Source organism: Pyrus communis, chromosome 8 (genome assembly GCF_963583255.1).
Source record: "Pyrus communis chromosome 8, drPyrComm1.1, whole genome shotgun sequence".
NCBI classification, from domain to species: domain Eukaryota; kingdom Viridiplantae; phylum Streptophyta; class Magnoliopsida; order Rosales; family Rosaceae; genus Pyrus; species Pyrus communis.
In genome coordinates this window covers 9,220,235-9,246,491 of record NC_084810.1, presented here as the reverse complement: position 1 = coordinate 9,246,491, position 26,257 = coordinate 9,220,235, and the positions used below count along the sequence as shown (strand labels likewise).

General features: G+C 39.0%; 2 protein-coding genes across 2 annotated transcripts; one reads left to right on the top strand and one right to left on the bottom strand.

The window, feature by feature from the left end:
* Positions 1-15,573: 15,573 nt before the first annotated feature.
* LOC137742908 (uncharacterized) lies at positions 15,574-17,869 on the bottom strand. The gene is made up of 3 exons (XM_068482847.1): positions 17,766-17,869; positions 15,991-16,354; positions 15,574-15,891 (listed from the first exon to the last, which is right to left on the bottom strand). The coding sequence occupies exons 1-3, from the start codon at positions 17,867-17,869 to the stop codon at positions 15,574-15,576; spliced, it is 786 nt and encodes a 261-aa protein (XP_068338948.1).
* A 650-nt stretch (positions 17,870-18,519) lies between these two features.
* LOC137743499 (long-chain-alcohol O-fatty-acyltransferase-like) lies at positions 18,520-20,266 on the top strand. The gene has a single exon (XM_068483402.1). It carries the CDS (start codon positions 18,757-18,759, stop codon positions 19,858-19,860), a length of 1,104 nt encoding a protein of 367 aa, XP_068339503.1. The 5' UTR covers positions 18,520-18,756; the 3' UTR covers positions 19,861-20,266.
* Positions 20,267-26,257: the final 5,991 nt, after the last annotated feature.

Below are 26,257 nucleotides of genomic sequence, written 5' to 3'. Positions count from 1 at the left end.
ATCATGGTCCCATACACGCGTTTTAGCTCTTCAAGGACTACTCCACCACTTGCTTGTGGAATAATAGCATTGAAGCTCTCTCACCACTGTTGCCCTAGTCCACACTATCGAAGAAGCTTAAGAATCCAGCATCTTCCAGGTAGTTTCACTTACCAATGCTAATTGGGTTTATAATGGATGTGTTTTGAGTTGATTTTTTTATTAAAAATATGGAATTTGATGATCAGGTTTCGTGTATCATGGTTGTTTTGGGTTATAGAGGTTGTTGTGAATTAGCATTTGGTTTCTGTATTGTAGGAACTCTCAATTGTAGCAAATCTGCAGAAGAAAATTAACAGTAAGGAAGTGTGAGAAGGCTAGAGGAAAGGAACAACAAGGGTTTTGGAATTTAAGCCAATTAGGATTGCACACGTTATTTCTGGAATACAATATATTTCAGTTCACCAAAAGAGAACAATATTTAGTACGATTTATGAATGATTATATTCCTAATCCCAATTCGCGTACTAAAAAAAAAAAACTTGGACAAGCATTGCATCCTAGTCAGCCCATCAATAGGCCCGCCCCCAGGCCCAGTGCCACCAGGGCGATTATCTAGGGCCCAAAATTGAAAAGGGCACCCAAAAAAATGCAAATAATTAGGTATAAAAGAAAATGTCAAAAACCCAAAATAGAGGCTGGAGGGCAAGAGCTCAAGTTTGACAATAGATGGAATGACCCAGGTTTTGGGCATTAAAAAAAATAACGTAAGGGTCGTTCCAACTGCAAGTTGCTGCGCTGCCCTCCAAGTTTGACAATAGATGGAATCGGGAAGCTGCAACCCAAGTTTAACAATAGATGGAACGACCCAGGTTTTGAGCCCAAAATTCATTGTTTCCTGATGCCCAACTGCAAGTTGCTGCGCTGCAGCTTCCAAGCCCGACAGGTCATTCTCAGCGCCATTCACCATTTAGTGCATTCATCAACCGTTTTGAGTTTTGAGGTAAACTAATTTTTAAAATTTGAATTATTAATTCATAATTTAATATAAAATTTTGCAAGTGACATAGAATGATAATTTTGATAGGAACCTTTTGTAATGATAGAATGATATAACACATATTTGTTGGAATGATAATTTTGATAGGAACCTTTTGTTATATCATGTGTAGGTAATTTTTGCAAACAAATTATCGAAGCCATGTCTTTTAGGAAACAACTCTCTAGTACTATGAAAAGGAAAAAAAGGCAAAGGATAACGAAATTGGCGCAAGTTTAAGAGGATCTCTTAATAAAACAATTTCTACAAAGAATGAATCGGTTGAAAATTTGAGAGAAAATGATGTTAGTGAAAAGTCACAAAATGTTGTTGAGGAGTCTCATGATCATGAAATTGGTGGTTATGTAGAGAAAGATGTTAATGACGAGTCTCATGACCATGAAAATGGTGGTGATTTAGAGGAAAATGTTGGTGATGAGTCTCAAGACCATGACAATGGTGGTGATGTGGATTTAAATGTTGATGATGATCATATTAGTGTAGAGGAAAATGTTGAATCTCCTGAACCTATTTTCCATTTAAACATTTATAATCCAAGAGTTTGGGATGGTCTTAATGCAGAAATGAGAGACTTCCTTGTAGAAAAGGGACCAATTTGATAAACTAATCTCACTTATCCTAAGGACAAACTCTCTAGAAAATTTTCCTCACATTACCATGATCAAAAATTACAAACGGGTGAAATTTATGATAGGAAATGGCTCGTGTACTCAAAAGAGTTGGATAAAGTCTTTTGCTTTTGTTGTAAATTGTTTAAAAACAATTGCCCCAAAAAGTGAGTTAGCAAAAGATGGAATTAGTGATGGAGACATCTTGGTGAGAAGATTGACCAACATGAAAAGAGTTAAGAGCATCTCACTAATTCGAGAACTTGGGTTGGGTTGAAAAGTAGATTGACAAAAAATCAGACAATTGACAAAGAATTTCAAATGCGAATCAAGAAAGAGACAAATCATTGGAAACAAGTGATGCTTAGAATTATTGTTGTTGTGAATGTGTTCCTATACGTAATTTAGCATTTTGTGGAACAAAAGAAAGACCTTATGAAGACTCTAATGGCAAATTCTTAGGTTTACTTGAAATGATTGCGGGGTTTGATCTAATAATGCAAAAACATTTTCGACTCATTGAGCATAAAGAGATCATCATTATTTGAGCCATAAAATCCAAAATGAGTTGATAGCTACTGTAGCTTCAAAAGTCAAAACCACAATCATTAAAAAAGTAAAAGAAGCTAATTTTTTTTCTGTCATTCTTGATTGTACTCCTGATGCAAGTCATGTGGACCAGATAACTTTAATTTTAAGAAGTGTTGACTTGTCAAGTAGGTCAATAAATATAAGGGAGTATTGCATGGGTTTAGGGACTATGTGCCCCCCATTGTATATTTTCTCAAGTAATATAATCTGGGTGTGAGGCCTAGCCCCCTAACTTCGACTGGGTTCCATCCCTCGTTAAATATTTTTTTAAACATATGTTTCTGTATTAACAAGGGCAAATTTTGAGCTTTTGCACTAGGCACCAAAAAACTCAGGACCAGCCCTGCCCATCAATAACAATATGATATCGGTTCATTTTCCATGGTTGAGAAATTGAAGTCTTGGGAGGAGGTGGATGAGCAAGAGGAGGTCTTGACCGGAGAGGGTTAGATTCGAGATGGAGTGGTGGCGAAGATTCTGTGTCGGAGCAAGATTGGTGCTACAAAAAGGAAAGAGTCGTTAGGAGGTGGTCAATAGAAACGCGAAACAAAAAAACTCAAAAGAAAACATGGCAAAAGGAAAGTTGTTTAGCAGCAAAAATGGAGTCGTACAGAGTGGAAAATGGAGATGCAGAGAGAGAAAGGTTGCTGGAGAAGAAGATGGGGTGAATAATTTTTTAAATTTGTTTTTTTTGTTCACAAGCTGGAAAGTTGAATCCATGTCAACATAAATGTGACCCTCATATTTGCCACATCATCATTTAATTGTTAACTTAAAAGATTTTTTATCGGAGGTATGAAATTGAAATGAAATAGTAAATGTATAAGATTGAAATGTTTTAATGATATTGTATGAGAATGCATATGCACCCAAACCTGAGAGAATAAAATGTAATTTACCCTTTATTTTCTCAAAAGATCGGACTATTATTTATTTAAATTATTGAGTAAATTATATTTACTTACTCATATTTTTTTTCAGTTTCAAATTCATGCAATGTTTTCAATTGGTACCAATATAATACAACCATCTCTTTTTCCATCAATTTCGTGGTCGTAGAAGGCCTCAATTTGTACCATGAACTGATTTGACTTTTTTTGGCTTTGTTTCATGCCAAATGATTCACTCGCACCCACCTTCACCTTCTTCTTTCATGTTCCTCTAGCCTGCAAAAATCTTAGGCACTAAATTCTCTATGTTTTCATTCAATTAGTTTAAGAGGCTAAGTGCACCCAGAGTTTAATGTTAAAATAAAACAAGATGATGCATGGCTCCCATAATTGAAATCAATTGCGAGTTTGTGAGGCAAAGGCAAAGAAAAAACCAATGGGGAAGGGTCCCCCTGGAATTCTTTCCAGGGCCTGTTGAATAATTTTTACAGATTCTATCATTTCACCAATTCAAACTAGATAACGAGCTAATGAATCTCCTTCTTTTTGCCACAATACTTCCCAATCAAATTCATCGTAACATTCATAATGTTCAAGACGCGGATGGAGATGACGATGATGATAGGGATGTGGATGAAGTGGGGGTGGTTCATATTGGGCTAGTAGGTGTAGTGCCGCCAGACCCAGGGCATACATCCCAACACCACCACCCACACTATACCACATGATGAGTCCATATTATACCAGATATTTTACCCTAATCTTAGTTATAATGTACTGGTTATTTTGGTAGAAATTTGATACTTTGTATTATATTTTCAATGTAGGACATTCGACTTCCTCTGAAGCAAAAAGTGATCAAATGGATGAATTTTGGAGTGATTCCAATTGGAGGATGTTCATATGTCTTTCAAGATTATTTTATCAAAATTCCATATTTTTCTACCAAGTCGTTTGACCGTGGCATTGAAATAAACGCCCAGCGCGCAGCTTTCCCAGATTGACATTTCTGGACGTTTTGGGTATTTTGAAAGTCAAGATGGTGTATTTTGAGGAAGATTCCTTCTGAGGATTTGTAGGGGACGTCTTCAGATTTAAAAAGAGACCTTTTGGGACCAAATCAGAGTTGATTTGATCAGTCAAAAGTGTGATTTTTGGAGAACTCCGAATTCTAATTCAAATAGGAAACTTTTTATTTTCTGTTTTATCATTTAATTATGCTTCCTAGTTTTCTTCTAAGACCTTTTCAAGGTAGGATTTTATTTTGTAGTAGTATTAATAAGGCTTTTTAGCCGTTAGGTTAGAAGGGGGGAGAACACAATACATTGGCTTTAGAGAGCCTTGATGATTCAAGTTTATTTTCAAGGTGTTTTCTATCCATGTTTTTAATAATATTTTGTTTTATGATTATTCGTAACTAGTTTCGTTTGCTAGGGCAAGGCCACGAGCCTTAGCAAGAATATGTAGTTTCTTTTGAATTTGCTTCTGATATTATGCATGCAAGTTTTGCATTATTAATCACTGTGCTTTAAACTATCTATTTGTCTTGATGATTGGCCACCATTAGGATATTTAGAAAAGTAATTTGATGCAATTTTGGCGGAGGGTTGTCCCTGAAATTGGCGCTGGCTTCTTGTGGTTAATATTTGTAACTTCTTAGGATGTAAGACATTGCTTAAGGGTTGTCTGGTTTTTCAAAAGGTTTTCACAAAACTTAATGAGTCTAACATGTTCACATTCGATCTGGATGTTCTATGTTGGAGGTTCCAAGTGGGGCATACTTTAGGAAAGCCTAACCTTCGAAATATGCATGTGAATTGAAAGAACTATGTAGAATTGTTAAGGTGACAGCGGAACCTTAGTGCTCAAATTTATTTTCAAAACTATTTTCTTTTGTTTTATTTACTTTCTTAATTTATTTAATTGTTTTTTAATTAAATTCGTTTTTAATATTTTAGGTCGTAAAATCAACATCTTCCAAACTTTGTTTTCAAATAGTTAATTAAGATTTGGTTTTAACATAAATTATTCATTCAATCCCTGTGGAAAACTACCTTACTTGAGCTGCTATATTATGACAACCTTGTACTCTTACAAGTATTTTTAACACACGCCACTGACATCGCGTTTGGATTGCCACACGAGTCACTAAAAGGCAGTCAACTAAAGTCAACAATCTTGCCTCTAGGGTATTTTTGTCAAATCACTCTTTTAAAATTTATAAAATCGTAAAATTAGCGATGGGTTGTCACAATCTACCCACCTTAAAAAAAATTTCGTCCCCGGAATTTGAAATCAATTGTTAATAAAAAATAGTGAAAAGATAGCAAAAAAATAAATTTGTACTAAAGATATCAAGTTAGAGTGGTTGCATAAAGGAGAATGCCATTCCGTCGCGATCGGAGAGCAATAATTCCTCATTCATGCCCCCAAACTCATACCTTCCTTCTCCTTCAATACAATAGTATAATATAAGACTTTTTATAAAAACAATAAGTCAGTAGTATTTGTATATGTATAATAACCTCTCATCAAAATACATATATATAATAATGTAAAGTTAAAATAATTGTACTGAAATTAAAACTGAATATAGAATATTTTTCACTTACGCCCTTGTTGCGTCACATACTTCGAAGGTAAGTGTATAGTATCTTTGGATCAAGCCCAAACAACTATTAAATAAATAAATAAATAAAAATGCTAATTTAGACGGGCCTACTTGTTCACTTGCTTAACAATTCCAACAAATAAGTTATCGATATTACGGCCTGCAGCCCGCGATATTGACAGCTCACTATTGTCTCGATAAGCAAGCAACAAATTCCTGAGGATGCAATATTACCATCTTGCCCCTTATTAGGAAATACATATAAATTGTCTTATTAGCGCCTAGACTGCTCTCACGTACTACTCTCTTGGGCGACATCGCAATAGCTCACAATTTGCTACATCTTAAACTCGATCATTCAAATACCTGTTTGCAATACTCGTCTGTCAATCATATGTTGTGCATGAAATCTTTATGCCACGTCTCAAATGGTGTCATACTCAAGAACCGAAAGTGTAACTGCAGTTACACGCAACTCTAACAAAGATAAGTGTATACTACAATCATGCTAAAACTATAGAACAGATAAACGCAATATGTCACGAAGGTCTGGATAATTCGTTCAAACTAGCCATTAATCTGAGGATGAAGTGTGGTATCAGACAATTTTGTACTCACAGCCTTCAAGAAGACTTCCCAAAACTTGGAAGTGAAACACGTACCACGATAAAGTACGATAGTGACATGGACACCATGTAATCCACAACGCCTTAACAAGCAGATTCATAGTGAATTTCTCTTGAATTTAATGAAAAACTATGTTGGGAAGGCTAAAAAAACACTCAAGAATTTGAGGATCAAAACAAGTCCATCAATTCTAAAATACAAGGTAACTGGAATTAATGCATGACATCTCGTTACAACAATAGCTTCTAGAGTATTCAATCACCAACAGTAAATATTCGTTTAGCAAAGTATTTGTTGGGTGATTGAGAAATTAATGGTCACAACTGCAATTCCATTGTTAATGGTTCTTCTAGACAGTTTATCGGCTTCAAAATAATACGAAGTGCAATAGGGTAGACATGTACCCAAAGTTGACTGGAATGCGTTCTGGCATAGAAGGGTGAATATGGAATCCTAGTAAGAGTAGATACCGATCAAAGCGTCAGAAAATTTGATAAATTCAAGAATGAGTAACTTTTACCAAGTGGTAAAAAATGCAGTCCCTCTGGACTAATGGGAAGTGGGTTGATTTTATCAAGTCGATCTATAATCATTGAAACATCATAATAATCTCCATATGTACAAGATAGCTTGTACAGGGAGCTTATAATGATATTTTCCCATCTCTATTTGGATACAAGAAGTGATTATAACACTTGAACGATTTCTGAATGATTGTAAGTAATGCCATATCAATACTCGTGAATTCCAGTTGAAATGAGATAGCACAGTCTAAAAGTGTGCAAGGGTATATATGTCTTTTGTTGATGTAACAGTAATAACGTTTGTACAACCAAGGTAATACACAATAATGCAAGCGTAGACATTGATCTGGTTTTTCCATCATCGCTGTCAGAAATTTGGCTTATTACAAATGAAGATGTATTTGAAAAGTCTAAGGTTAGTAAAGATTTTTGACACGTTTCTCCACAAAAAAAATGTCATCCGGTTTTCAAATGAAGATGATAACTGTTGATTTTAGGTCTTGAATATGATGGTTCATTTCGAATGGAAATAACCGTTGGAAAATATAAGTGATACTCCATCATGCTACCTTTACACAGTTGAAACATCCAAAGAACACATCATCATGGATTTTGAAATGATCAATGTCATCGAAAGGTGTAAAACAAAGGTGAGGTGAGACAATAGTTTGGTTGTTAGAAACTTTATTCATAAACAGCATTACAACTAACCTAACTTTCCTTGGTCAACTTGGAAGGAAAATGCTACAGTTGAAAACTCGCTAACAGACTGGTGATATAATCGATAAGGTTAAAGATATCTTGCATTTCACAACACTTTGTGAGAATTTCAACCTTCTTCCACTAAAACCTTTTTGGGAAAAAGAAAATAATATTTTTTACTGAGATCACGTCTCCCGAGAAAAATACCATATCTAAACAAAGCTAACATTTGAAGAATTTTGTATAAAGCTGACTGTCGAAAATTAGAGAATTTAATCTCGTTGTTGGGATAGGCAAGAAAGTCGCCTGTAAGACTACAACGAATTCGTTAGGCTACGAAAGAAAGTTTAATCCAAAAGTTGGTCGGGTAGACCATCATCAATTCAAGCTATGGATTAACGGTTTTAATCTTCACATAGATGAGTTGCTAAAATCTAGGTACAATCCTAAGTTTAAGTCTTTCGCCTTCGCGGACAGGTTTGAAGTTCTCTAGATAAAGTGTTTGGTTGGGTAAATTCCTAATCTGGAAGCTTTAGTAACTAAGTTCTCTCAAAGATGTGGGACTTGTTCGAAAAGATGCAAGGAAAGTTGGTGTAGTACGAGAAAGTGGATCAATGGTGCACTTCACTTCACCATTTGGTGTTATCCCAATTAAAATTTTAAGAAATGATGCTAGAGATATACGTCCTTGAACTTAATGCTTTATCTATTAAATAAAAAATGAAATTTAATATATTTATCCATTATCGTGGGCGGATAGCGGGAATCGAACCCGCGTCTTCTCCTTGGCAAAGAGAAATTTTACCATACTACTTTCTTTCTTTACGCCACGTGCTACTAGGTCTTCACAATTTTCTCAATGCTCATTTCACTCTTACTGTGGGAAAATAACTCGTGCTTCAAATTGATATTTGCTTGTGGAAGTAATCAGAAGGATGGTTCGTTGAAGTGGTTTTGGTTACCTAAGTGGAAAATATGGTTAAAACAACTACAAGTTTACTATCCTCTTACAAGGCTTGCCATTAAGTTTCCATGATTTTAATTTTTTCAGTTCAGATAGCCATTGTTAATCAGTCTATCAGTTGTGCCGCTAATTAACATATTTATGACATTTTGATATTGTTCGTTACCTTGAAATTATAAACCAGCATTTTGGCATAAAGTAGCACTCCCAGATACTGTTACCTGTGTCCGGTATCAGAAATCATACCGCTTGAATACTGGTTGACAGTTCCTAGATATTGGACAGTATTGTCAATTAGTAGCGTCACTGTAGGCTGATTACAGATTATAGCCTACTTCGGTGGATGGTTTCAGATAGATGGTAAGGAATTGGTCATTTGAGGTGGTTTCATTAATTCTAGAGAAAATACTTACTACTTGGAGGATTTCTACTGACCGTAGGTATAACAACTCGTACGCCTGTGCCTATGCTTATTCAATTGAAGAGTACAACATTGAAAGGAAATCTGAGATTAGTGTTGGTTGGAATGTCCTAAAGCCGAAAAAAGAAATTTGCTAATAATCTACTTTAGAACGGACTTAAACGGAATTTGATCTTCTTCCTGAAGATCCGGAATGATCACTAGTGCGTTAGAAAAGATTAGTGTTATCGGAAACCAAAAGTGACTATCCCCCAGATGTTCTTCTGTCGAGTGCTACCCCTTTAGCACCACATTGTCACTAAAGATGTTTCTGGAAATTTTGACGAAAGTACAACTTTGTAGGAATTCCGATAAATGGTATACTAATAGATATCGCCAAGGAATCAAAACTATTCTTGGTTTCCTAACTCGAAAGGATTGGTAATGATAATGAGATAAATGTAGTGGAATTGATTGGTAAATCTCTGGTGGCACACAAGTATCAATACATTAGCCCTACTTCAGGGCCACAAACTCGTCTATGAATCAAGATTTTCCTTGGCAGTAAGATTCTTTGTTTAAAGTCTAAAGGTGGCCGCCAAAATGTTCTTCTAGAACGTCGATAAGTCGTCTAAAATGTCCAAAACTTAGGGAAAAGCTAACACATTTTTCATATTCGACGAGGTGGCAAGATTCGACACTTAGGTTCAGGAACTAAGAATGCTTACATCACGCATGTGATGAACGCAATACTGCCCGAACTTATGCTCTGATACCAAACTGACACACCCTGACCCGAAATGTCCACTTGGACTCCGAATAGAGCTATGCTAGACAAAACTAGGAGGATGACGAAGCCATAAAGTACAGTGATGTGGAAAGTGTGGATATATTTAAACTTAAAAGTGCCAAAATAAAAGAGTGCGCATATGAGTGGGAATGTACCCATTTCACACGTGATGCCAGAGCATAAGTAAAGTACAGTAGGGTAAAATGAGAATTATACAATTGAAGGTAATCTCCAATATTAAGATTTGCCAAGAATCCTTGTCGACTTGAAAGCTCAGCACTAAAACCTTTTAAAAAGCATAATAACCCCTCGCCGTACAAGTTTAGTTTCCAAAATATACATACTATATATAGTAAGAAAATACTTACTGTAGTCTACAAAATCTCAAGAATTCAATACGACACAATATTTTGTAAGTAAGCACATGATGTCCGTAATCATATAATCTTGCATAAGCAAACATATCATATCGAGTGCTCATCAACATATGCTGACACACAAGTTCATGCAGAGTTATTTTGACATAAACAAGATTGGGTGTAACAATGATATACACTCTAGTACTACAATCTTGTGAAGATTGGCGTTATGCGCAGCACATACAAGTTCTAATTGCCTATAGCAATCTAGGACAGGACTGGCGCCTACAATGAATCCAAAGTGAACATACAGTGCGATATGCATATACACGTGAAAGAATGTCCCTGGCCCGGGCGAGTACTAACATCGGTGCAACAACGATAATCAGATAACATAAACACAGTCGTGCCATAGTGATTTGATAATTCTAGTCAACATAATATTATTCATAGCCGTGAACTTAATTAAGGCATCCCGTAAAAGTTACAGTGATTTCCTAATTCTCATCATTACGTCATTTCCTATAAATGTTAATTTAATTACGGCAATATATAGAAATTTTCATTATTAGATGTATATATGGAAACTAAATAAATATATGTATATATCAACAAAAAGACCCACTCACAGATCATGTTGTCGAGTCGAACCCACCTCGTAGCATTGAAAGTCATTGCGATGCGTTTCGCCTAGAAACGAAACCATTTATGCAAAATACGTAACGTACTAAAGTATAAACGTGTTTTTGTACAAAGTATGGCTAATAAAGAAACTATTTTAAAACGGTTAAATTTCCGAAAACAGAGGGCAGATTCGGGTCCGGCACGTCGAGAAACCTAAGGAAGGACCGCAAGTTCCTCCATGTGCTGCCACAAGGTGGCTGCCCTCGCAACCACGCACCACCATGTTATGGCTTCTCACACACGCCCACGCGCCTGCGAGTTCCATAGTACTCGCTTTCTTCGTTTTGCCTAAAAAATGGTTAATGCAGTCCTGTTTTCCAAAGCTATTTTCTAGCTCAAATATCCAACAAATGCAATGATCCAAAAGCCAACTAAAAGCTAGGAATGTGGGGACAGGTTTTTACTCTTTTGAAGTCGAATAATGGCCAGAATTGGCTGAGGGAATGGGCTAAATGTGGTCCATTAGTCACGGTTTCCTCTGCCAAAAAACTGGGGAATTTCTTCCCACGCGTCCAAACCGCATCCACACCTTACCAAAGCAAGTTTTAAACCCTAAGATCATTCACAGACCACAGAAAGGAATGAGGGCATGAGTTCCTAAGACTTACCAAGGCTGTGTATGACATAGTTTTGTAGAGAAAGTTTCTAAGTTCGTACAGAGGTCGAGAGTCCTCGAGTTTGGGGTTCCTGCACATTTATGTCCTTATTTCAAGGCCTGAAAATGTGTGATGGTGGTCAGAGAACTTGTGAGTAACGATGATGGTGTGTGTAGTTTCTCTGAGCTTGTAGGGATAGATGGTCGAGAAGAGGTAAATGGTGGTGGATTAAGTGGCAGAAAGGAAAAATATGGTGAAGGTTTCGCCTTGCCGTCATGCTAAGTGATGGCTTACCTCCTGGCCGTTCAATTATGTAGACGGAAGAGAGAGCTGAGGGAGAAAGAAGAGTTTGGAGATGAGAGAAAGCTGAGGGGGTTAAAGGGAAATGTGAGGTGGTAGTCATCGAGTAAAGGAAGTGTATGAAAGATAAGTTGTTGTAGACATGTAATCGAGCCAAGTTGTAAATTACTTCTGAATTCCTACCTGAAAACCGAGTGAAACGAACGAATAACTTAACTGTAAAGACTTTATAACAATTAGATAGTCATCGGCTAGTGAGGTAGGTTGACCTGCTTAAGTCTTCGCGTCTTGATATAGTAAAAGGTCACGCATGGTACTTCCTCAAGTTGTAGACATTCCATTGCTTCTCAATCTCTTTGTTGTTCATGGTGGCAAGGGTGTAATTACCTTTACCGCCTACTTTGCTGATCTTGTACAGACCTTCGCAGACGGGATTAATCTTTTTGAAGCCTTCTCTACGGGAAGTGATGAAGGTTTTTCTTAGGACTAGATCACCGGGTTGGAATTGCCAGATCTTGGCCCTTTTATTGTAGCTGGAGAATACCTGTTGCTGGTAGGCTGGGATGTGAGTGATGGTATGCTCGCATTTCTCCTCTGCCAAATCTAAACTTGTGGCCATCTCCTTACTATTCTGTTAAATGCTTGGGACTAGAGTACTGATGCTTGGCAGGATAATGTTGGGATGAATGATTGCTTCCGAACCAAATGCCAAAGAGAAAAGAGTCTCACCAATTGCTCGTCTTTTGGTGGTGCGATATGCCCATAGACATCCGGGGATTTCATCTGGCCATTTTCTCTTCTTGTTAGTGAGGGATTTCTTGAGGCAGTCGAGGATCGTCCTGTTGGATGCTTCAGCCTGCCCATTGCCTTGAGGATATCTCAAAGTGAACATATGTTGCTTGATGCCACATTTTTGGAAGAACTTCACCAAATCTTTGCCCACAAATTACGGGCTGTTATTGGTAACGATGGACTGAAGGATGCCAAATTGGCAAATGATGTTCCTCCATATGAAGCGCTCTATGTCCCTTTGAGTCATGGTCATCATGGGCTCTGCTTCTACCTATTTGGTAAAGTAGTCAGTTGCCACGATCATCATGCCTCTACCCCTAGTAGCAGGCGGCATAGGTCCTACCAGGTCGATTATCCATTGCATGAACGACCAAGGTCTCATCTGCGGGTGTAGCTCGCTAGCAAGCAGTGCTGGTATTGGCTTGTAGCATTGGTAGTGATCGTATTTTTGTACTAACTTCTTAGCATCTTGGTGCATGGTAGGCCAGTAGTAGCTTGCGTTAAAAGCCTTTTGTGCTAAGGATCGGCCTTCAGAGTGGTTTCCACAAACGCCTTCATGGATTAAGCTTATAACCTTTAAGTCATTGGGAGGCGTTAGACAACGGAGATATGGTCCGGTGTAAGATCTTCGGATGAGAGTGTAAGTCTGAAATGTCTTAAGCTGCTTGTGTACCTTTTCTAGGTATTGCGCCATCCTAGGATGTTTTGCCCTGTATTCCCCAGTAGTCTGGTTGGTGATTAGCTGGGAATTGGAATGAATTACGAGCTTCTTCACCACCAAGTCTTTTGCCATTCGAAGGCCTACTAGTAGGGCCTCGTACTCTGCTTCGTTGTTGGAGGCTTTGAAGCTTAGAGTGATCTCCTGCTCGAGTACTGAATCGTCTGGGGTGACGAGGACCACGCCTGCTCCCGAGCCTTTGTAATTGGATGCGCTATCGACATGCAAATGCCAGAAGTCACCGTCGGATGGAGCAGGCGTGGCTAAGGTATGCTTAGCTACTTTCGGGGTGTCATTGGGCCACTCTGTTACGTCGCCTAGGCTAGGTGTGAATTTCGCTATGAAGTCCGCCAAGGCTTAGGCTCTTATCGCCGTGCAGGGTCAAAAAACTAAACCGTATTGGCCAAGTTCCAACGTCCACTTCATTACTCGTTGAGAAGCGTCCAACCATGTAGGATTGATTGTAGAGGATACTAAGTTATGACAATGACTATATGAGCTTGAAAGTATGGTCTGAGCTTCCGAGCCTTAACAACTAGTGCCAAAATTATTTTTTCGATCTTTGGATATCTTGTTTCTGCATCGAGAAGAACTTTAGAAGTGTAGAATACTGGCAGTTGGGCCCCCAGCTCTTCTCGTATTAGGGCAGAGCTCACTGCTACTTTGGAGATTACCAGGTAAATGTATAAGTCTTGCGCTGCTTCCGGCTTGGATAGTAAGGGAAGTGATGTAAGATACTTCTTCATGTTTTGGAAAGCTCTTTCGCACTCTTCATCCCATTTGTTTCATTATGCCCTCTTGATGGCCTTGAAAAAGGGTTTGCATTGATCAGTGAACCATGAAAAAAAATGATTGAATGTAGTTTCTCGTCCAGTCAAGCTTGGATCTCCTTCAAGGTAATGGGAGCTTTCATCTCTAGGATCACTCAAATTTTCTTGGGATGTGCTTTGATTCCTCGTTGGGTTACTAGATACCCTAAAAATCTACCTAAAGATACTCCGAATGTGCATTTGGTGGGGTTGAGTTTCATCTTGTACTTTCTGAGGATGTTGAAAGTTTCCGACAGGTTGTCGATGTGGTATGGCCGCTGCTTGCCTTTCACCATGATGTCATCGACATAGACTTCCATGGTTACCTTAATTTGCTTCTTGAACATCATGTTTACTAACCTTTGGTATGTGGCTCCCGCAGTCTTGAGGCCAAAGGGCATGGCTTTGTAGCAGTAGGTGCCTCGCTCGATCACGAACGCGGTTTTCTCCTCATCGGGCTCATACATGGCTATTTGGTTGTAACCGGAATATGCATCCAAAAAGCTAAGCAGCTGGTTCCCTGAAGTTGAATCTACTAGTAGATCAATTCGGGGAAGCGGATAAGGATCTTTTGGGCATGCTTTGTTGAGGTCGGTGTAGTTTATGCAAACCCTCTATTTACCCTTCTCTTTCTTCACGACTAGCACGACGTTGGCAAGCCATGCTGAGTGTGCTACATTTTTTTATGAATCTGACCTCTAGTAGCTTGTCAATTTCCACCTCAATGATTGCTACTCTCTCGGGTATGAAATGTTTTCTCTTTTAGATCACTAGTTTGGTAGTGAAGTTGGAAGGTGACCATGCAAAAACATCTCAATTTTCCCTAAGGAAAGTCATGAGATCTTCCTTCTCGGCTGGGCTTAGACGTGAGTCGATTCTAGCCTTCTTTTCCGACTGATAGGGGTCAAGAATGATGTCTTCAGCATCCTTATCGGGTTTCCATCCTATCTCACTTGCTTGGGTGCTATCTTTTTAACCCGATTGCTATAATTACTATTTGATAGCTTCTTTATCCCCTTGGACCTCGGTAGCCTCTATGGGGATAAAGGTGTTCTTCTTTGATTCTTTCAACACTTGCACAGTGCATCATCAAGATGCAGCCTAGTCAAATTTGATCTCTCCAACTCCTCATCTCGGGATGCGAAAATCAAATATTTTGATACTTGACGGAAGTGACGGCATCCAGCTTGATCAACCAAGGTCTCCCAAGAATCCCATTATAGGGAGATGGGTTGCTTACGATCATTAACTTCTACTTTGAGACAATTGGTGGTGTTTCCACGTCAAGTGTGATGGGACCAATGGCAGTTGAGGTGTGCCCGTTGAATCTAGTAAGTACCTCCACTCGGCGGATGATTGTGCTTTGCAGGCCCATTTTTTGAATGATTGAAAGTTGAAGTAGGTTGACTACACTTCCATTGTTAACCATCATTCTGTCAACTATGGTATGGGCCAGTTGGACATATACTACTAGTGCATCGTTATGTGGAAAATCAACACATTCTGCATCCTACTCGATGAAGCCACTGATGGATTCGGGTTGGGTGTTGACTGCTTGGACTTGTGAGACTAGTAAACCTGCTGGATCTTCATCTTTTTGGAGTAGTTGGTGGCCCCCAAGTGCTCGGATTCGATGATGCCATTGATTTGAATCGTCTTTGTTGACGGCTCCTCATCATCGTTTGCATTCCTTCTAGGCTGCACAGCTCGCTTATCCAAGTATCTATCGGCCTTGCCTTCTTTCACGAGTTTCTCTAGGTAGTTCTTCCAAGTGTAGTAGTTGTCGATTGTGTGACCTAGGCCTCGGTGGAATGCGTAGTATTTGGTGTGATCCAACTTGGAAGTATCTTCCTTTGATTGTTTCGATAGCTTGAACCATGACTCATTCTTGATGTTGCGAAGGATTTAGTGGAACGGAATTGAGAACTTAAAGTTGTTCTTGGTTGTCATGCCTTCTTTGGTCGTGGGTCGGTCCCTACGTTTGACTTTCTGCCTGTTTTTGCTGGACTGCTTCATATCCTTCTTCTTTTGAGCCATTGCCGACTCTTTTTTAGGTTGCTTGGGTGCCTTATCTACTCGTCGAGCCTTATCCCAAAGTGCATGCTTCTCTGCCAGAGCGAAAGAGTCCGCTAGAGTTAGATCTTCTTTCATAATCATTTCTCCGAACAGTGGGTGATTTGCTGGAAGTCGTTTTTGGAAGGCTGTGCTTGTTATCGAGTCATCGCATCCAATGATCTTGACCTTTTCTGCTTTGAACCTCTTCACGTAATCTCGAAGCGACTCCTTTGGGTTCTTCTTCACGTTGACAAGTGGTTGGACTTTTTCTTGATCGAGCGGTAAGATGAGTATTCTTTGGTGAAAACCAAGGAAAAATCATCAAAATTCCGAATGGATCGTGGTAGCAAGATGTGAAACCAATCTTGTGCTTCTCATTGTAAGATGATGGCGCAGATTTTGCACATACGGGCATCGTTGCTCCAATAAAGGATCATTGTGCTTCGGTAGTGCTTCAAGTGCTTCTTCGGATCTTCATCTCCTTTAAAAGATGTGAAGTGTGGCGTACTAAACTGGCGTGGAGGCTCTGCCTGCTTGATCTTGTCCGTGAAGGGTTACCTGCGCATGTTAGTCATGTTTTGTCGTAGTGCTTCATCGGCCCTTTCGTTGCATTAGAGATCACGCAATCACTTGTTGAGGTGCCTCTTTACCTCTTCCTTAATTTGTCTTTATTGAGGTAGCAAAGCTCTTAGTTGCCTCTGATCTTGACCTACCGATCTAAGTTGCTTTTCTATGTTGTTAGTCGGTCTATGCCGTGACGGCGGTGCATGTGGTCCATTCCTGGTAGGCGAGGAAATTCTTCGCAGGCTGCTGGTTGAACTTGAGTCGGACTAAGTGACTGCATCTCTCCGTCCGTCGTGCTACCTACTTTGATGTGATGTGGATAATGCTTCATGTGGGCCTAGCCGCGAATGAATGCTTTGCCTAGAAGGTTGCTCATGTTGATTATCAAAGTGTGGCCCTAACCGTGTATGTATGCTTATCCGTTGGCCTAGTCCAGAGTGCATGCTAATTCCCGCGCTAAGACGAGAGTATACGCTATCTCGGGGGTCTAATCTGGAGTGTACGCTGCCCAAACGCTAGGTTCGTTATTGGTTGAGTGGCTGCTTAACAGGACGTTGCTGGAGAGGTTCTTCGTCTGCCCTTGTCCTCCTTTGGGACACCTCGTATGGGGCCCGTTGGATCTCAATGTGTTGCAAGAGTAAATTCACCAAGGTTGTCTATTGTGCAAGGGCGCTCGTCAACTCTGTGACTTGTTGGGGCAAATGTTGTTCGCCATTTAGATTGGAAGAGCTTGGAAGGAATGCACCTCTTTGAGCAGTGGAAGGGTAGTAGACTCTGGGCGCGAGATTTGAGTTGGCAATGTCAAATCTGCAAAGAAATGTGGTGAAAATGCCCTCAACTCGATGGTATGTCAGGATGGTTGAGATAATCTTGGGCTGACTTGGGGCTGCTTTGGAAACCACGGGAGCAGGCTAGGTCGTATGAGTAGGCTGGGCCACGGGAGTGGGCTACTCGGAGTGTGGTGCATACAGGTGCGAGGCTTGGGCTTGACTCGGCAATGCATTGGGCTCGTGTTGGATTTGGAAGGCACGGGCTAATTTACCTTGGGCTTGGAATGACACGGCTTGGGCCGTGGGCTTTGGATGGCACATCAAGCTTGGATTACACGGCTTGGGCCGTGGTGGTGGCACCATGGACCTCACCGTAGGTGGCTACCCCGGTGGCCACCACAGTGGTTGCCATGGTGGAGCCTTGTGGTGGTGGTGCCGCTCCACTTATTGTCATGTTTAGCCTCGTGGATCGCCATGATCCCATCTCTTGAACATTGGAATTTTCGTTCGTTGAAGTTTCCAAATTTCTTTTCATTGTACTTTTCTTTTAGGTTTTACCAAAGAATTTTTGCAAATAAAAAAATTCTAAAAATAAGAACGTACGAAAAATCTACAAATGGACAAGAAAATAGAAAACCTTGGATGCGAGAGTCTTCTAAGATTATGGGACTCAACTCTCAATAAAAGCACCAATTTGTGGGTTAGGTTCTTGATTTTGTGATTAATTAGCTAATTGATGGGATGATTAATTGGCTAATTAATATAATAAAAGAGAAAGGATTTGGGGGTTACCTTGTGGAGAAAATATGATAAGGATGAATGATATAAGTTGTAAATAAATACCTATTTGGACACTTTTGACTTGATTGAGGGATGATTGTCCACTGCTTGTGTGTAAGAACTCCGGTGTGCCTCAAGGGTAATTTTATCATTTTTTATCCAAAAATTCACGTGTCGCCTCTTAATTATTTTTGGCTTTACAATATTCTCAGTTGGTACTACGATTTTTGTCATAGGTTTCGGTTTTCATCTTCTTTTTGGTTACACAGTCCATACAGGAAGAATTAGAACTGGGACCTCGAGCGCTAGGAAGAAGAGTACTCACTTAACCAACTTATCATGAACGCACGAAATACATACAATTCAGATCCAACAACCAATAAACTAGCAAGGGCAGTAAATACAAGCACAGGGCCAATGTGTGGTGCAAATAAGGCCCAACAGAAGTTTTAACTTCCACCTGACCTATTCATTTACCATAATCCCCAAACTCAAACACAACTTCAATACTCCTCCCTTCCCTATATCTCTGTAGAGAGAGGATACAAATCTAGAGAGAGAAAGAGACCAGACCAAACCAGAAATGGAGGATGAAATCTACAACTTCATCAAGGTATGTTTCCTAGCCAACATATCTCTGTGTTATTGTTTCTACATATCATCCAGAATCCCAAAGGGCATCCTCAGGCTCATCTCTCTCCTCCCCATCCTCTACCTCTTCATCCTCCTCCCCTTAAACCTCCATTCCTTCCACCTTGGTGGGCCCACCACCTTCTTCCTCGTCTGGCTTGCCACCTTCAAGCTCCTCCTCTTCTCCTTTGATCATGGCCCTCTATCTTCTCCACCCCCACTAACCCTCTTCCAATTTATCTCCCTAGCTATCCTCCCAATCAAAATCAAGCAAAACCCACCTCAAAAATCACCGCCGAATCAAAACCCAGATCACATAATCCCCCCAAATCCCACAAAATCTGAGAACCCAAGTTATCCAATTGGTAAAAAGTCAATTCTGTTTGCTGTAAAAGCCTTGCTTTTGGCTTTGGTAGTTGGATCATATGACTATAGGCAACATTTACACCCATATGTTATATTGGTTTTGTACTGCTGCCACCTGTACCTGGGGCTAGAAATTTTGCTACCCCTGTTTGCGACCCCGGCTCGAGCCGTTTTTGGATTTGAGCTCGAGCCGCATTCCAACGAGCCTTACCTTTCCACTTCGCTTCAAGACTTTTGGGGCTGTAGATGGAACCTCATGGTCACAAACATTTTACGACCCACTACGTACTACCCGGTACGCAATATTTTCACGCGTGTAGTTGGGTCTCGATTGGCCCGATTTCTCGCTATGATGTCCACTTTTGCAGTCTCAGGTCTAATGCACGAAGTGATTTATTACTATCTGGCACGTGTGTCTCCGACGTGGGAGGTGACATGGTTCTTTGTGCTGCATGGGGTGAGTGTGGCAATCGAAGTGGAGGTCAAGAAGGCAGTGGCCGACAGGTGTCGGTTAAAACCGGTGATTTCGGGGCCGTTGACGTTGTTGTTCTTGGCTGTGACGGCCAATTGGCTGTTCTTCCCTCAGCTGCTTAGAAATGGCGTGGATGTGAAAGCTATAAATGAGTATCCAGTTATGGTGGATTTTGTCAAGTCCCACCTGCCCTTAAACTTTTATTGGTGGAAAAGTTAGTTGATACACGAATAATTTGTTGGTTACTTTGATGAAAGACCCATTGCTTCAACTTGTTTGTGTTTTTTAACGAAAGTACGATCATAAATCTTCTCTCTTTTAATTTGTCGTATGAGATATGAATTCAGAAGTTCCTTTGAAAAAGCAAGTTCAAGTGTACGAAATAACACTATAAATCTACTGTTGTATACAACAATCGCTTCATAGTTTTGAGCCAAGCTCGTATTGATGGACAAATTTGTTGTTTTATTTATATTCTATTGTGAACCTTGTGCTTAATTATGATTAAATGAATATGGTGTTTGAACTAATGACCATTTGAAAGTATAATCACCCGATTCACCCCAGATGCATATCCGTTGCACATTGCAACATAAACTCTTCCAACCGAGGCCCATTAAAGCATCACAAGGGCCAAGGCAATGGAGACAGAAATCATATGAGAAGAGCCAAAGAAAAGTTGAGAGAGAGAGAGAGAGAGAGAGAGAGAGAGAGAGAGTTGAAACGGTGATGAAAAAGAACGGAGGTCAGGTCTTCTTCCAAGGCGAAATTCGACGACGAATTGTAGTTGGTTCTCCTTAATGGATATTTCTTTTTATGCAATGAAGCCTTCTCTCTTTATTATTTTACGAGAAACGATATAACGATATTTATCATCAAGATACAAATAAGTATAGCAGTGTCAATTGGGTACATAGCTTCAATGACTAACAAATTGAACTTGAGTGAATTTACACAATTAAATAATTAAGAGAATCCCTATACGACTGTCACAAGCACATACACACATCACCAGTGTAATTATGTAGCAAAATAACGATAGATGCAACATATCTTTACCGGCAACCACATAGTCATTGTTAACAAGCGAGATCATAAAAAGTCATTACAGAGGAGTGAGATCACATAAATTCATTGCAGAAGAGCGATACCACATAAAATCATCGCTGAAAGACAAGACCATATAACTCATCTCCCAATGATAACGACAGCATACAGCCATCGCAGAAACGCGACCACAATACGACAACTATGCTACTCTGAGAAGGGAATCATTAGCATCTAAGTGGAGGATAACGACATTTTATCCAACGCAATATATAGCTTCACCGCACTACTTAGATCCAAAGTTTCTATGAGTCACCAGATCAAGTCACACTGTCACACAAGCGGGCGGATCAGCCACCATCTCTGAGCATAGAAGGCGGCAAAGCCACCAAATCTGAACGCACAAAGCGGTGGAGCTGCCAGATCTTGGCACATAAGACGGTACAACCACATAATCGGCCAATGAGAGCATCACCACCCTAGAATCACGTAGACGAAAATAGATCCAGCTCTCCAACAGCTACAAATCCAACTCTCATTCTCACTCTCTCTCTCTCTCTCTCTTTCATTTCTCCCTCACTTTGCAGTCTCTTTCCCTCAAACTCTCCTCCCTCTACTCTCTAACTCTCTATTCTCTATGAAAACACAGAGAAAACCCGCAGAAACCACCACCACTCCTCCTCGTTTCTTTGTTCTTCCGAAAACCCAAAAACAAATAGTACGAGTTTGAAACCAAGCCCGAGGCGTTACATCGCACAGTGGCTTCTGCCACTGTTCACTGTCTTCCCCCAACGAAATCTCGGCGAGTTCTCGATGATTCCGACTAAGGTAAACCTCAAAAACCGATGTCAATCGTCTTATATCGTTGTTCTGTGTATGATTATAGTCTTATATGTGAGAAATGATGGTGTTTTGGTGTAGATCGAGTTAAGGGAGAACCCTCTCCTGTTTTCCGGTGTTTCACCATGTATTCCAGGCCATTTTCAGGTCGTCTCCGGCCACTATTCGACCCTGTTTTGTTACTTCTCCTCATTCCCAGCTTTAAATCCATATATTGCATGTTAAATATAGTTGTGAATTGAGCTTGGGACGAGTTTCGGAAATATGCCCAGAAAGTGGCCGATTCACACAGGCCTCGCCAAGCGAGTATGCCTTTCGTTTTAACTTGAATGCTACAAGTAGAATCTATATTAAGAAAACCTAACTATCAAGTTGCATGTATAATTCATAAGTAATTAGTAAACTACATATGATTGTTAAAGTGACAGCGGAACACTAATGTCCTTTTTATCATTGTTTTCTAAAATTGCTTTCTTAATTTCAAATTGGTTTCTTTAATTATTTTCTTTAAGTTCTTTTATTAAAATTCGTTTTTATTATTTCAAAATTCAAAATAAATCTTTTCCAAACTTTATTTTCAAATAATTAATTAAGATTTGGTTTTTACATAAATTATTAATTCAATTCTTGTCGATGACGACCTTGCTAGAACCAACTATACTACGATTACCTTGTACTATTGCAAGTATTTTTAAGTGTTTGTTATCTCTACTTTTATAGGTGGTAAACTTTCTATCAGTAAGACACCCAAAGACCTTCAAGTGGCCATAAGAGGGGAGTTTACAATACAATTTTTCGAAAGGGGTTTTCTTTGAAAGAAGAAAAGTAGGTAAACGTTTAATCAAGTAAATTACTGTGTAGAAACATTCTTCCCAGAAATGAAGAGGAAGATGTGCTTGAAATCGCAAAGCCTGAGTGACTTCAAGGATATGGCAACGTTTGCACTCGACTACCCCATTTTGTTAGAGAGTATAGACATTAGTGAATGGCCCCTTGTGCTAGGAAAAAATCTTTCAACGAAATGAACTCTCACCCATTATCCACACGGATGTTTTGGATGGTAGTATTAAAATGCGTACAGACCAAAGAAGAAAAGAATTTGAGTAGGAAAACCCAAGTGAAATTGGAATAATCATACCCTATAGTAAAGAAATAGCGTGCCCCGGAAATGGTAGGAATTTTATGAGGACCTAAAATGTCACAATGAATAAACGAAAATGATCTTGAAGTTGAGATTGAACTAATGTTAAGGGAAGTCTGTTTAGCCAAATGACAAGCATCACACACTATCATCGTGCGTAGAACAATTTAACAATGATCCTTAACGATGACTTGGCTAAAAATTGAAGAGATGTGTTCTAAGTCACGGCGCCACAAAATCAATTGGAGAAATAGCTAGGTGACAGGTTGGGCGGGGGATGGAAGGTGCTTTGTTAGATGCTAACGCCACGAGATAATAAAGTCCATTACGTTCTTTACCCAACCCAACCGTCGCCCTCGTAGCCAAGTCCTCCAAAATACACCAACGAGGAAAAAAAAAAGTCACTGAACATTGTAATCCTTTAGTAGCCGATTTACCCTATTCTTAGTATTAATTTATTAGTTATTTAGGTGAGGTTTTGATACTTTTTTATTTATATTTCTAATGTAGGACATGACGTCCTCTTGAGCAAAAAGTGATCAAATGGATAAATTTTAAAGTGATTTCAATTGGAAGATGTTCATGAGTCTCTCAGCTTGTTCGTATCAAAGTTTCAGATTTTTCTACCAAGCTGATAATTTATGGCAATGAAATAAAGGAGCAGCGCGTAGTGTTGTCAAACTGACGTTTTGGGCTTATTTGGAGTCCAATATGATGTCTTTTGGGTTCGAGACCTTCTGAAATTATGATCGAGGGTACATCTCACACTTTCAATCAAGTTTTTTTGAACTTGATTTGGAGCCCTAAAGGTTCAGAAACATGGCTAATATGTGGCTGGGCAGATTTCCCATATCTAATTAGGATTAGGTTTCTTGGTTTCTCTTAAGTTATTTTGTTTCCTACTTTTTGGAAGACCTTTTCTAGGGTGATAGTAGGTAAGGAGAGACATATGAAGCATTTAAATTCAGTGGTTGAATCTTTCATGTCCACCTTTCTGTGTGAATGAATCTTTGTAATCAAATAAGGCTATTTCTAGCAAGGCTTATGTCTTCGTCGAGCTCACTTCCACTTTGTATTTAACACCCACAACTTTTGCACTTGCGGAATTCCTCTATGAAGAATTTGGCTGCAATTAAGCTTTTTCTTCCTCTCCTTGTAGATTTTAGCCTTCATGTAGGGCTCCATATGAATTTCCTCATGTGTAAATGCATAGTTCAATTCAGCAACCAAAATTTTGTTCTCTGTAGCTATCTGCCTTGTATCCAAATTCGTCAGTGTGTTTGAGGGCTGACCTTGTGACATATTAGATGCTAAATTTGTGTGAAACTCCCCTAACACATTAACTTTCAAGTCTTCCCGCAACCTTTCTGGGAAAGATTCTTATAGCACATAAACTTGGGTAGCCATAGATTTTGGGAAGATTTCACGATCAGCATGTGGTGTTTATTCCCTTGGGTGTGAATAACTAGTAGATTCTCCTCAGTTCCTACGCCAATCTCTCTTGATCATCATAGCTTGTACCACAGTTTAATGCTTGAATTTGGAGTCCTTGATTGGTTGCTTCAATGTACAACTCAATTGATTCCAACAATTTAGAGAGTTTTTCATTCACCGAAAGCTCTTGTGGCTTATTAGGCTGCTCAAAATACTGCTCAAGATGCTTTTTCAAACTTGGAGTGTACGACTCTGAATTGGGATTGTTCCAATGCCTTTTTGAGTTAGTTCTCGTATTGACATGCTCCTGGACATAGTTTGGAAAATATTCTCTAAGGACACTGCAAAATATTATGGTTATTCAAACAACAAATGGGACAAATTCTAGGTTTAAATCCATAAAAACCTCAATCCACAGATCTGACCCATAAAGGCGGTCCTCCTGATGGTATATTGAATCCAGGAGAAGGTACAAATCCCATCATTGCACTGCTCCCAAAATCAATGCCCAAATTTTACCATTGTGCAAGAAAAACGAAAAAAAAAATTACATACAAATACTCAACTAAGAATATGATAAACACAAATTATTTAAATACAATCTCCGGTAGTGGGACCAATTTCTTGATAGGATATTTACCATCTACAAAAGTAGGGATAAAAATACTTGCAAGAGAACAAGATAGTTGTAGTAAGAGTGCTCATGCAAAGTCATTCCTACAAAGATTATTTAAAACAATTTATGCAAACCCAAATCTTAATTAATTATTCAAAGAAAAAGTTTGGGAAATGGTTGATTTTGTAACTTAAAATATTAAAAACGAATTTAAATAAAAATAATTAAATAAATTGGCAAAGTAAAATTAACTAAAAGGGAAAATCAATTTAAGCACTAGGGTTCAGCCGTCATCTTAACAATCCTACATAGTTCTCCCAATTACGTAGGACTTATACATGCAAATTTTGAAGGTTAGGTTTTCCTAAAATATGTTCTACTTGGACCCTCAATTTAGAACGTATATCAAACATTAAATCCATTTGTGGTATTCAGATCATATCTAAACATACAAGATTCATTAAGTTTTGTGAAAACCCTTGGAGAAACCATGCAACCCTTGTTCTAATCACAACTATTAATCACAAGAAGAGTTCACCAATTTTAGGGATAACCATCGATCAAAATTGCATTAAATTACTTTTCTAAATATCCTAATGGTGATCAAGCATTAAGACAAATAGATAGTTTAAACATGGTGATTAATAATTCAAAATCATAAATCAATTGAAAAGAAACTACATATTCTTGTTAAGGCTCGTCGCCTCGCCCTAAAAAAATGAGAATTAGTTACGAATAATTATAAAACAAAAGGAATTTTATTGAAATAGAAAAAGGATAGAAAACACCTTGAAAGAAGAATACAAATAGTCAAAGCCTAGCCAAGTTCTCCAAATTGATGCATAGAATGGCTAACCAGCCTTCTTTATACTAATACAAAATAAAATCCTTCCTAGAAAATGTCTTCTAAGAAGTAAGAAACAAAATAAGTTTAGAGAAACTAGGAAACATAATCCTAATCAAACAGGGAACCTACCCAGCCACAAATCAATCACGTTTCTGGACCTTCAAGGGTCCAAATCAGGCCCAAAATGACTTGAATTAAAGCTTGAGATGTCTCAAATATAATTGCAGAAGACCTCGAACTCAAAATACATAATCTCGGATGCCAAAAAGCCCAAATAAGCCCAAAATGTTAGTTTGACAGTAGTGCACACTGCTCCTTTATTTCATCGCCATAAATTATCAGCTTGGTAGAAAAATCTAAAACCTTAACAGTAACAAGCTGAGAGACTTACGGACATCCTTTAATTGCAATCACTTCAAGATTCATCCATTTGGTCACTTTTGCTCAAGAGGATGTCGCATGTCCTACATTTGATCATTTTTTGTGTTACCAGGTTTGCTTATATATCTAACTTTTGAACCTTATCGTTTTGTCATAGGGAACAAATCCTGTTGAAGGCATGTTCCTGTGCTTGCCTGAGACGAGCCAAATAAAGTTGGATGCTGACCCATTCTCAAAAATGCACAACCTAAGATTGTTGAAGATTTGTCATGCAAACTTTTCTGAATGTCCTGAATATTTCTCTAAAAAG

Bases quoted from the DNA above. Each gene is read 5' to 3' on its own strand.
- LOC137743499 (XM_068483402.1), top strand. From the start codon at position 18,757: ATGGAGGATGAAATCTACAACTTCATCAAGGTATGTTTCCTAGCCAAC.
- LOC137742908 (XM_068482847.1), bottom strand. From the start codon at position 17,869: ATGGCGATCCACGAGGCTAAACATGACAATAAGTGGAGCGGCACCACC. The intron at 16,355-17,765 runs GTGAGGTCCATG...TTTTCACCAAAG, and splicing joins CACCGGGGTAGCCACCTACG to AATACTCATCTTACCGCTCG. The intron at 15,892-15,990 runs GTCAAACGTAGG...CGCAACATCAAG, and splicing joins CCAGCAAAAACAGGCAGAAA to AATGAGTCATGGTTCAAGCT.